Consider the following 12754-nt stretch of genomic DNA (forward strand, 5'->3'; position numbering starts at 1 on the left):
TCATCAAAAAAATAATGATTAGAGGCAGATTGAAAGTGCAGCAGACGTCAGATCAGAAACTCACAGGACTGAACGTCTTCCTCACACACACACACACACACACACACACACACACACACAGAGCTGCAGTCATGGCTCCCTCTGCTGTACCGAAGCAGGAAAAACACTCCGGTCGACTGAGAGTCAAACATCAGAGAGAGTGAAGCTGATTGGTTGATGAAGGTAGAGCTGCAACTAATGATTGCTCTCATTATCAATTCACCCAACTAATCAATGAATCTACTGTCTATTAAATATCTGAAAATAGTGACAATGCTGTTATAATTTCCAAAAAGAGTCGATGGTTTTATCTTTATTATGTCTGAACAGCAGCTCAAAACCCAAAGATCTTCACTATTATCATGTAGGACAAAGAAAAGCTTTAAATCATCACATTTAAGAAGCTAAAAACATCCATTTTAGGTATTTTTGCTTTAAAAAATGACTAAAAAGATTCATCTATTATCAAAATAGTTGGAGGTTAATTTTGTGTCGATTGACTAATCGATTAATGGACTAATCAATTCATCGATTAATGGACTACTGGCTGTGGTTCTACACTGCTCAGTGTTAGTTGGTGAGTCAGAGGTGAAGATGAGATTACGGATTAATGTAACAATTAGTCGAAAAATGAATCACTGACTATTCAGGTCATTTCTTTAAGAAGAAAATGTAAAATGTTCTGATTGCAGCTTCTTAACTGAGTATTTTCTTGTTTCTTTAGTCTCTTTGACAATAAACTGAACAAGACGTTTCAGTTTCACCATTTTTATATTTTATAGACCAAACAACTAATCAATAATGGAAATAATTGTTAGTTACAGTTTAAAGCTGCAGTGTGTTGTGAAGGATCCACTAACATCATGATTAACATATTACAAACATAACGCAGCTTGTTGGCGTTCGTCAGCTGATTCAGAATTGTAATTGAATGAAAATGATTATTTTCATTATTGATTAACCAGCAGATTATTTTCTCATTTACTTTATTAAATGTTAAAAAAATGAGGTGATGTCTTTAATTTAATAAAGTTTTGTCTGACAAAGAGTCTAAAATGTTAAGATATTCAATTAACTGTTATATAGAGCAAATAACAACAGCAAATCATCACATCTAATAAGCAGGAACCATCAAATGTTTGGTATTTTTGCTTGAAAAATGACTGAAATGATTAATTGATTATCAAAATAATTGCCAATTAATTTTCTGACGACTAATCCTTGAAGCTCCAGTAGAAGATAGAATCACAATTCTTCTGTGATGTTGTCATTTATCCCTCATATATTTAGAAAAAACATCAGTATTAATGTTGACTGACTGTAAAAAATGAAAAAATATGGATAGATGATAAAAAGCAGGAACCACAAACACACGACAAACTAAAATACAACAAACAAACATCTGAAGGGTTTGCTGCTTCACGTCCGTCCACGCCAAGAACTAGAACCATAACAATAACAATAACGATAAACATGTGAGCATCCACACTTATGAACGATATCGTTCTGTAAACCACACGCTGCAGCTGTGTGGACAGCTCAGGAAAACACACACTGATGACTTGTGACTGTTGAACGTTACAGAGAGAAAGAAACAGAAAACACAGTCTGAACACAGATCTGAAGACTAAAAAGGTCACAAACTCTGTTGTTTTTATACGTTATAATGGAGAACAAAGCTCCAGCATCACTGTATGATGAAGAGAGTGGTTGTCATTCAGATCCAGTTTACAGTGCAGCAGTTGCATTTAAATATATAAATATAAATAAAGTCATCAGTTGGTTTCCAGAGTTAAGATGTTTGCAGGTCATGAAGTTCAGATGGAGATTTTGTCGTGCTGTATGGTTACGGGGTTAGGAGATGGGTTTTGATTGGCTGTCAGTGTTCCTATCGTTCATCAAACGGCTCTGAAAGTGATCCCAACGATATCGCTCGCCGCTGTCCTTGTTGTTATATTTGTGGCGTCCACTCGGACCTATTTATAGTTATGGTTATAGTTATCGCTGTTGGTGTAGACGGAGCTTTAATCTGTTCAACAGGAAGCTCATTATCATTCTCCAGAAGGGTGGAGCTAAAGGACGTTCTGACTAACACAGGAAGCAAAGTATAAACAAGACCCCCAGTCAGTGTGTGTGTGTGTGTGTGTGTGTGTGTCATCAACATTCCTGACATGGCAGCACGTTCACACCGACGCTGTTGGTCTGCTGCTTTCATACGTTTGTGTTCTCGTTCACAAACCTGCCAACTTACAAGTTACTCAAGCTGATCGGCTGACATGTTTGTCCCTCATCACCCACCGTACACACGATGGAACTACAGAACCAAACGGACTACAGAACCGTACAAACACACCGTCGTTACACACAGTCATGATGTCACCTAAACAGAAGAGTGTATCTACAGCTACAGGTGGATCCAGTCAGTCGGACCGACTGTAGTTGATTTGTGGTTGAAGCTGGTTCTGAAGTTCAGGAAGGTTCTGCAGAGGGAGGATGGCTACATGGTTGATTTAGGTGTCCTTTCCCTTCAGCTGAAGCCAGTAGCTGATACATCAGCTGCTTCACAGAGGAACATTATGTCTTCTTTAGGGGGGGCATGATCGGGATCCTCAACACCTTCAGACGCCTCTACAGCCCACTTCACCTGGGGAGCTCATAAATCTTCCATCCACATCCTCCAAGAGAAGAATACCACTGTTTCTTGTGCTCTGCCTCCTCCACCAGCAACTTAAGTTCATGTTGTTCTCAAAACTGTCCCACAGTCCAGCTCCTCATTTAACGCTCTCAGGCTTAGAGAGCCCAGTTTAGAAATCCTACATGTCCCCTTCTGAGTCTTTTTAAGAGACTTTTTACTACAAAAAACAACATTACAGCTGACTGTGGAGTTTTCTTGTAAACAAAAGTTATGTTAACATTTGTTGTTACTCAACAAAACTCAGCGTGTGATCAAACAGATGCCAGCTGCTAGCATCACTAAAAATCCCCTGCAGCCTGAAAACCATCTTCCCCACAGACTGATGTTCTGAGAGACATGTCTGTAAAACGTACAGAACACATGTCACCATGCTGGGTCATGCTAATCTACATGCTAATCTACATGCTAATCTACATGCTAATGCTGATTCTCCATAACGTCGGTTCTTTCAAAGTTGCACAAACTGAGTAAACATTCATAGTTTCTCCAGAACTGTAGGATTCAGTCTCATAACAACCAGACACGAGAAAAGAAAGAGAAAGAAAGAGCTGAGATTGAGTCAGAGTGTAAAAACAAGACTCTAATTATAATGTCATACGTGTCATTACTGCACAGTCTAACAGTAAGACATGAATATAAATATCATGGTCATGTGACTGGCTTCTTACCTGCAGAGTTCCAGTGGAGTCCTCCAGGACTGGCAGCGAGCCGTCGGCGTTTCCTGATGTTGACCCCGCCGTGGGAGGCGGAGTCTCCGCTGGACATCCCTGAGGTCAACGCCGCCGCCGACGCAGCAGCAGCAGCAGCAGCAGCAGCGGCAGCGGCAGCGACAGGGGTGGAGGAGAGGATGGGGAGGAGGGGCGTGACCAGAAACGGTGTCTCCTTACCCAGCGCAGGGGTGAGGAAGGTGGCCTCCCTGTCTGAAGGCCTGCAGGAAGGAAGCAACACAAAAACATCAAAGACTTTCAGTGACAAAAAATCTCATAGCGTCATTTTGGGCCGCAGCAGGCAGCTGTTTTCTCTAAAAAGCCGCTGTACGCTATAAAAAAGAGGATTCTTCATCTCGCCTACGAAGCTCTACACAATGAGAACAATCAGTATCAATCAGTAGCTACGTTTCCATCCAAACACAAATGCACAAATGTTAACAGAATTTCCAGAAAATGAGTAAAGGAAAATTCAAATTGAGACTTGTTTCCATCCACTGCTGTTGTGTGAATATTAGCAGATAAACAGCAGGTGGCGCTAATCCTCCAGTCGGTGCCGTTAAACCGTTGCAGAAGAAGAAGACTCAACAAGATGACGTCGTTAAACGAGTGACGGTCAAAGCTTGAACGCTGGAAAACATGATGGAAATATGACGTTTCTGTTAGTTTCATGTATTGATGTGAGGAAGGTTACAGTCTCCTCATCGTCGCTCCACACAGATCTGATGTTTTCAGCTCTTCAGTGAAGTCATATGACTCATGTACGTCATTATTTATTCAGTTCAAATCTTCTTTTAGTATTTTGACCTTTTGTTGAACTGCTGGTGTTTCTGTCCAGGTTTTCTTATGTGCAAATTGAAAACATAAAAACAGGCGGATTAGTGACTAAATCAGAGATGATGGCAGCGATTCATGAACATGAACAACGCCAGCAAAATCATACACAGATCGGCATAAATACAAGATAATATTGGAAAGGTGATACGTTGAGTAATTCACTACTTTTCAGGAAAGCAACAAGACTTCCTGTGTAACAAAGCTGACACTGGGAACACTGGTATTCAGTCCTGACAGTGACATGAAGCTTCCTCTTGTATAAACATACGTGTGGTTTCTGTGTGATCCTGATACCTGGCCTCTGAGACCACGTAGCTGCGGCTCCGCCATGATGCTCTGCTGTGACCGCGTCCCTTCTTTTTCCTCCGCAGGACCAAGTCCAGCAGCTGAGTCCAGGTCATCATGTCTGATCGCCACGCTTCACCGCATCACGTTAAAAAAAACACACACACACATGATCCCAGCGTCTCCGCTACGGTCGTGTTTGGTAGTGAACGCGGCGGCCGAGCGTGTTACATGTATGTAAAAAAAGCTGAAGGTCCACAGCTGAAGGAAACGCTTCTAGCAAGTGTTCAATGCCCAGCAGGGGTGTTACCTTACCCCACTGTGTGTGTGTGTGTGTGTGTGTGTGTGTGTATGTGTGTGTGTGTGTGTGTGTGTGTGTGTGTGTGAGAGAGACAAAAGCTGAATCAGGGGGATCGAGAGTCAAGTGCTTCAGATATCAGAGTTTGATCAGTCAGGAGGCCTTTGTGTCAAATGAAAGGGAACCTTCAACCAACCCAGACAGAGAGAGTCACTTACAGCATGTTTCTGTGTTTACTTGCGACAGGAAGTTCTTTATCCAGGACTTTCAGACCACGTCCACAGTAAGCCGCGTCTTCATTGTTCGTTTTTCTTCCCTGAAAACGGAGCTTTTCCAAAAAACGTCCTCCAGAGTAAATGTGAAACGCTGGCTCGGTGTTTAGTGTGTACATCATATCACTGACAGAACAGATGGTGGCAGTAGTGCGGCGTTTCATTGGAAGAAGAAGAAGAAACATAACAACGATGGCGGACGGCTTCGTGCAGGAGTTGTTCACTTTATTCTCTACTTTGACAGCTTGTTCAGTTTAACGTATCTATTAACCACCTTTCTCTGCTCAAACTGTTGGAATCTGCTGCAATAAACGAAATATCAGGAAGCCGCCACGGAAACAGAAACAGTACACTGTTTCTTCTTCACTGGTTTTCTGTCCTCCGCACACGCCCATTAGGAGGAGAATAACCCGTTTTGGTGTTTTAATGTCAAACAGCGATTTAGAATTTAGAAGTGTTATTAAAGAACAGGTTCTCAATTTTTCAAGTTTGTCTTAAAACAAAGGTGCAAACAGACGATGAAACATGTTTTTCTTGCTCTTCATACCGACCGTTATAAACCAGTGATGAAGACAGTCTGTGTTTTCTGCAGAAAGATCTTCCAAAGTTTCTCTGAAGCTAATACGAGGCTTCAGGTCAAGTGGATAAAATGATCTCTTTGTGTTTCATTGGACAGTGTTTTCCTGTTGAGCAGCAGTGGACTGATAATTGTGAACCAATTGTGAACCAAAACCAGGTAGTTCTGGTCCAACCGGCACCACATGGAGGCAAGAAAACTAATGACAGCAGCAGTTTAGATCACTTATAGTTCAGACTTTGGGCTTCACATTCTTACTGTATCTTCAACATATAACTGAGCTGAATCTGCTGTATGAGGCGTCCTGTTTGTTCACTCTGTTCATGGGATATTTCGTTCACAAACATGTCATTAAAAAGTAGAGAAGAAGAATAAAACAACTGCCCGTTATGAGTCAAACCACCACTATACCGCCACATAAACACAACCTCCTACTATACAACACATACAGTCATAATGACTTCACTTCCTTGTATTAGCAGTACATTTCCCCCCAAATCTATAAACACCACTGCTTCCCCTCCCTGCAGCCTCTTGGCTTATCTTTCCCAACATAACTGCCATCACCATGGTGCCAGACAAATACTTCTACTAGCGAGGAACAATGAGGAAGGAGCAGAGAGCAGCGAGGCAACTGACCACAGTTTCAACTGAACTCTCTCTCTCTCTACTTAAACATCATTAATGAGACATCTGGTGGAAATCAGAAGCAGTCTGCAGGACATTTACTGTAAAACACTCGTCTGTGTTGCGTTCATTTGCGTAGATAACCTGACGTATCTCAAACAAAGTCTCTGTGGATCAGCTTTCTCAAACGTTTTCATGTGTGACCCAGGACCAAGTTTGGTGGGGTTTTTTGGAGAGGCACGTAGTGTAGAGGTCTTCACAGGTCTCTACTCTAGTCTAATGGGACCGGGTCAGGTCTCAGATCTGGATCCGAATGGACCCGAGTGTATCAGCTCTGATCATGTGACAGTCACAGTCACAGCGGGAGAAAACGATGTGTTTAGAGGCGAGAGGAGAACGTAAACTGAAGAGAAAAACTGAGGTTTTCATTGTCAACGTGAGGAACAAGTGAATTATTTTCATTATATTGATTATCGATAATTGATTAAACATCAACATCATAATTTCTCAGAGCCCAAAGTGACGTCTTCAAATGTTTTGTTTTGTCTGATCAAGAGTCCAAAGATATTCAGTTCACTATCATGTATGACATAAAATAACCAGCAGATGTTCAGCATTTTCACTTAGAAAATGACCACAACAGTTGTTCAGTTATCACAATGACTTCCTGTCAGTTGAATAATCAATTAATCGACTAATCGTTGCAGCTCTAAAGGAGACGAAGGAGCTAAAAGCAGCCGGAACATCAGCTGTTTGCTCCTGTTTTATGAAAACAGGCGACAAAGATGAGAAAAAAAGTTCTGACAGTGGAACTGAATACAGCTTATTTTAGGAAAATCAGCAGCTTTATGCTGTTAAATGGTTTTATCTTTTATCTGTCACCCCGTTGGCTACTGAAGCTTCCCCATTATACATATAAATGTGTCTTTGAAGCATATAAACAAATGATTTAGTTTCTATGACTTTACATTTGTTTGTTTTTGTAAAATGTTCACTGATTGACCAAATTAATCAGCAACTATTTTGTTAATTTAATATTTTAAGCAAAAATATGAAAATATGATGTTTTTATGGTTTCTGTGGTAAACTGAATATCTTTGGGGTTTTTGAACTGTTGGACATAACAAGTTTGGCTGTGGGAAATTATATACAAGCATCTTATAGACAAAATGACTGATCGATTAACTGAAAAACAACTGAGCAGATTAATTGATAATCGTTAGTTGCAGCTGGCATCACAGACTCGGCGTTACCTGAGCGGCGTGCTGCTCTCTCCCGGCTCGCTGCAGGTGGAGCGACGGGAGTTGGAGGCCGGGGAGGAGGAGGAGGAGATCGGCGGGGAGTTGGAGGAGCGGTTGGATGCATTGCAGATGGAAGAAGAGGAGGAGGAGGAAGAGGAGGAGGTGCGGGTGGAGTCCAGGGATCTGGGCAGCAGCAGTGAGGACGGCATACACAGCCATGTCTCCAGGTCGGAGAACTTGGAGTAGCTCAGCATCTCCAGAACACTGCAGACAGACGACAGACACACCAGCTGAATCCCAGAACGACACCAGAACACGACCACGACGTCCCGACACTCAGCCGCAATGTGTCAGGATGTTAAATGTTGAGATATAAAATAAAAAACCTGAATATTCAGACTCAGTTACCTTTCCTCTCCCACTCCCGGGATGTCATCTTTCTCATCGGCGGTTTGGAAGACGCAAGAAGTCCTGGAGTCTCGCGATGACAGCAAAACACAGGAATTATCAGAATCCACAGACATCTTCAGCCATATCTGTGGTGGATCAGGAGAGAAGAACAGGTCAGATTAACACAGAAATACCAGAGTAACATCATAGCTGAGTCTGAGCACCCGTGTGCTAAATGTACATGGAAACCAAAGCAGTCCAGTAGAAAGCAGTGAACAATCTGTACATCTGTCAGGTTCTAAGATAAACTGATATCTTCTGCTGACACTGGACAGCCAAATATGAGCTCCTTGTTAAATTTTCAACAAGCCCACAATGAAGTTAACTGACATCACAACATGATGCTCTGCCATCTAATAAACACTTGATATGAAGTTTCTGGAGATTCGGGCTGCTACTAACGATTATTTTCTTTATCGATTAATCTATCAATTATTCTGTCTATTAATCGATTAGTCGTTTGGTCTATAAAATGTCAGAAAATGGTGAAAAATACAGATCGATGTTTCCCAAAAGCCCAAGATGCAACCTTAAATGTCCTGTTTCGTCCTGACCAATAATCAACAACCCAAACTTATTCAGCTTACTGTCATAGAGGACTAAAGAAACCAGAAAATATTCACATTTAAGAAGCTGGAAGTAGCAGATTTTGGCATTATTTTCTTAAAAATGACTCAAAACGATTAATTGATTATCAAAATAGCTGGCAACCAATTTTCTGTCCACTAATCGATTAATTGACTAATCGCCTTGAAACATTGTCTTGTCAGATAGTTGGTAGCTAGCTGGAAACATTAGTATTTTAGTTAACCACTTGTTCTTAGTTAGCTGGCAATTTTTGTTTGTTAACTAGTTGGTATCTAGCTAGTAACCTCTGCCTGTTAATTACTGCTAGCTGGTTAGCCAGCATGCAATATTAACTTATTCATTGGTAACTCTGATAAAATTTGCTCATTAGTTAGTTAGTAGCAGGCTGCTAACAATAGCTTATTATTTAATTGTTAACTAGCTGGTAAAATGTGCTTGTTAGTTGGTAGCAGGCTAGTAAAGTTTGCTTTTTAGTTTAGCTAGTTGGTAACGTTTGCTTGTTAGTTAGCTAGTAACTACCTAGTAACGTTTGCTGGTTAACTTAGTTAGCTGGTAACTAACGTTAGCTGGTAAAGTTTGCTTTTTAGTTAGTTGGTAACTAGCTAGTTAGTTGGTAGCTGGCTGGTAAACCTTGTCTGGGGTTAAATCTAGTATTTTATAACATAAGTACTTGTAATAATTGCTTGTTAATTAAGTCAGTCAGTACCTAGCTCGTCATATTAGCCTGTCAGTTGGTTAGTTATAGCTTGTAATATTAGTTTTTTAGCTTTGGCTAGTTCACAATCAAAAATTAAACAAGACATCCTTAGCTTTAGCTGATAACATTATCTTGTTAGTTAGCTGGTTTATCCCGGTCCTAACATTATCTAACTAATTAATTAGCTAGCTGGTAGCGAAGCAGAAGTTACTGTTGCCATGGTAACCTGTGGTTCACTGGCAGCAGCGGTTAACCTGTTGACCAGGTGTTATTAAAGCTAACTGACATCTGAAAGAATGATTTATCATTTGAAAGCAGAGTGAAAACTTTGAGGGAACATTTTCCCAACATGTTCCCTCTGACACACTCAGTAATTTACACCTCAAACACAGCAGCTAGCTAATGTGCGACCTCACGTGGCTCCTGTTTTGGCCAAGTGGAAACACCCGGTGAGATAAAAGCAACACTGCAGTAAAGAATCACACACAGAAACACGTACAAACTCCCAGAAAACGTTCAAACCCACAGAACTATTTATATCCAGCAGAGCTCCATATTTGTCCTTTAGCCGCTGAGTTTCGGTTTTCAGTGAGATTCCCTGCAGTCAGCTGTCCTTCACTTCCACATCTCATCTTCCCGTCAACAGCTGTGCAGGAGTTAAAGCTCAGAAGCTGCCGCTCCTGGAGAGAAAAAACTTTACCGTCTTTGAGTCTTCCTTCCTCTGCAGAAATAATGTCGCTTCTTCTCCTTCTTGTTCTCCTTCTTCTTCTTCTTTTCCCAGAGTAGGACCATCTGCTCAGACTGGGATCCCGCCTGGTAACGTGTCTTTGTCCTGCCCCATGTAAAACATCCCAAAATACAGCCAGCCAGGCCCGAGCAGGCTCACATTTCACTGACTGCGGTTCACTCACCGCACAGACGCCCAGTCCCACATCTGGGAGCGGCCGAGCCTCCATACTGTTCCCAGTCACACTCAGCGGGCAATTAGCTGCATGAGACGGACCCGAACACGTCCTCAGATAACACACTTCACCCTGATAGAGCTGCTGGGAGCAGGGAGCTCAAAGAGAGGAAGACAGGAGGTTATTTATACTCAGCTTGAAGGGTTTTCAGTTTTTATTTTAGATGGAGATGAGAAGTGGAATCAAAGAGGAGGAGAGGGGAAAGAGACATAGAGAGGAGGAGGGAAGGAATGTGAGGAAGGAAACAATGAAGGAAATTTAATAAGAGAAGGAAGGATGAGGGAGAAAGAAAGGAAAGAAAACTGAAAGTAAATGAAAGGATATGAGGGAGGACAAAGGTAGGAAAGGAGAAAAATAAAGGGAAGGAGAACTGGAGAGTTCATTAATGAATGAAAGAAAAAGAGAAGTGAAATGTAGAAGAAGGACAGAAGAAAGGAAGGAAGAAAAGCAAGAAAGAAAGAAAAGAAAAAGGGGAGGAAAGAAAGTTAAAGTGAGAATGAGGACAAAAGTCAGTGTTAAAGAAAATGATGGAGAGAAAGATGAAATGTGAATTAAAGAAAGAAAGGAGGAATGAAAGAAGGACAGACCAAATGGAAGATAAAAAAATGAAGGAATTAAGGAAAGGAAAGAAGGAAGGAGGGAAGGAAAAATGAAAAAGTGAATGAAACGAGGTAGAAGGATGGATGTAACGGGGGAAAGAAAAAGGGGATGAAACAAAGAGGGAAGGAAGAATGTAAAGTGAATGAAAGGCAGAAAGGAGGGAGAACAGAAGGAAGAGAGAAGAAGGAGTGAAAGATGGACAAAAGGTGGGGAAGACAGAAAATGAATGAAAGAAAAGAAAAGGGGAAGGAGAGGAGAGATAGAAAGGCAATGGAAGAAGTTCAGTAGCAAAGGAGAGAGGGAAGGAGAGAGGAAAACAAGAGAAGGAAGAGAAAAGAAGAAAGGATGGAAATAAAAGAAGAGGAAGGGGGAGGAAAGAGTGAAGGAAAAATGGAACTTAAAGAACAGGAAGGAAGAAGGACAAGGAAGGATACAAGAAAGAATGAAAGAAAGAAGGAAGGTAAATGAAAAGTGAATGAAAGAAAGAAAAGAGACGTGACAAGGAGGGAAAGGAGGACGGGAACATGGAAAATTAATAGAAGAAGAACAGAAGGAAGAATAAAAGAATAACAAGAAAGGAAGGGAACGAGGAAAGGAGATGAAAGAAGGGTAAAAGGCAGAGAAGAGAAAAAATGAAGGAAAGAAAAGAAAAAGAGAAGGAGAGGAGAGAGAGAAGAGGAGAAGAAAGGAAAAGAAAACAACAGAGAAAGGAGGAAGGAGAAAAGAAATAGAAAGTGAATGAAGGACAGAAGGAAGGAAGGAAACAAAAAAGAGAGGAAAGAAAAGAAAACAGGAAAGAGAGGAGGAAGGAAAATGTAAAGAAAGACAGAAGGAAGGGTCACAGAAACAAGGGAGGAAAGAAGGAAAGGAGAGAAGGAAGAAAAGGAAGAAAAATGTCTTTGAAACATCAACAGAAAAAACCCTCCCAGAATGTAAACACATAAAGTACGAGCAGCACGGAGCTGAGGATGAGGAGGAGGAGCTGAGGATGAGGAGGTGAACCGTGGGCTCCTTCGTGTTGATGTTGAAGGACGTGTTTGGAAGCAGACAGATAGCTGCAGACAGGAAGGAGGCTGTTTATGCTGTCGGGACTCTGCTGCTGTAATTATCTGCAGCTCAGATAAACATTCAGCCCTCAGCAGGAATAATAACACTCTACACTAATGTCACCGTGTCGTACGGCAGCGTCGCACCCATCAATCTACAGCCGTGGCTTTTAAAACACAGGGGGGGTCCCTGGATTCCTGACTTCATCATCATCATCATCATCATCATGCTGTTTGTTTTTACTGCCATGTTTGTTTTATGTCCACGAGACCACAGAGTGAAAGTTGAAATGTTTTAACTGCACCTGCCTGTCTGAGCTGGTGGTAATAAATCAACCCTCCTCTCAGCCGCAGACACGATAACCAGCGTCTGCTCAGTTTAAACGCTGATGTTTTTAATTATTTTTAGTTAAATATGAAGCATATTCATACATAATCTAAGAGGGAGGGACATGCAGATGATAACTGTGCAGGTAAAAATAAAGTTTTCCCCTAAAAATACATAATTTTTCACTCAGAATCAATGAACAGCATCCAGAAAATATAAACAATGTGTTGTTGTCTGGTATTAAACTCTGTATTTAAAGACCCGTCAGTCTGTCAGCATAAAACACAATTCACCATTAAACTATATGAGTTTTATTCCAAATCTCATTAAAATCAATATACACAGTTATTACTTTGGGGACAAAAGCCTTCATCTGAAATCCTTTTAATCATCACAAACTTAGGAATTTATTTCAACATTTATGGTTTTTGTCATTAAAGGAAAAAAAAACACTTAAGCACCTTAATCAACTATCAAATTTAGTCCAACTTATGATCACTCAGCA

The 12754-nt window shown here is 41.1% G+C and overlaps 1 protein-coding gene across 5 annotated transcripts in view; it reads right to left on the reverse strand.

Moving 5' to 3' along the window:
* ankfn1 (ankyrin repeat and fibronectin type III domain containing 1) overlaps positions 1-10416 on the reverse strand; it is a 146348-nt gene extending 135932 nt beyond the window's left edge. For 2 of the 5 annotated variants that reach the window (XM_044337848.1, XM_044337847.1), the window contains exons 1-4: positions 10225-10416; positions 7987-8114; positions 7591-7842; positions 3403-3662 (exon numbers count right to left, since the gene is read on the reverse strand). In XM_044337848.1, the coding sequence (XP_044193783.1) occupies positions 3403-3662; positions 7591-7842; positions 7987-8114; positions 10225-10269 (685 nt within the window). In that variant the 5' untranslated portion in view covers positions 10270-10416. The other 3 variants (XM_044337851.1, XM_044337850.1, XM_044337849.1) reach the window with 3 other exon arrangements.
* Positions 10417-12754: the final 2338 nt, after the last annotated feature.

The sequence above is a fragment of the Thunnus albacares genome, chromosome 20, assembly GCF_914725855.1.
Source record: "Thunnus albacares chromosome 20, fThuAlb1.1, whole genome shotgun sequence".
Lineage (NCBI taxonomy): Eukaryota > Metazoa > Chordata > Actinopteri > Scombriformes > Scombridae > Thunnus > Thunnus albacares.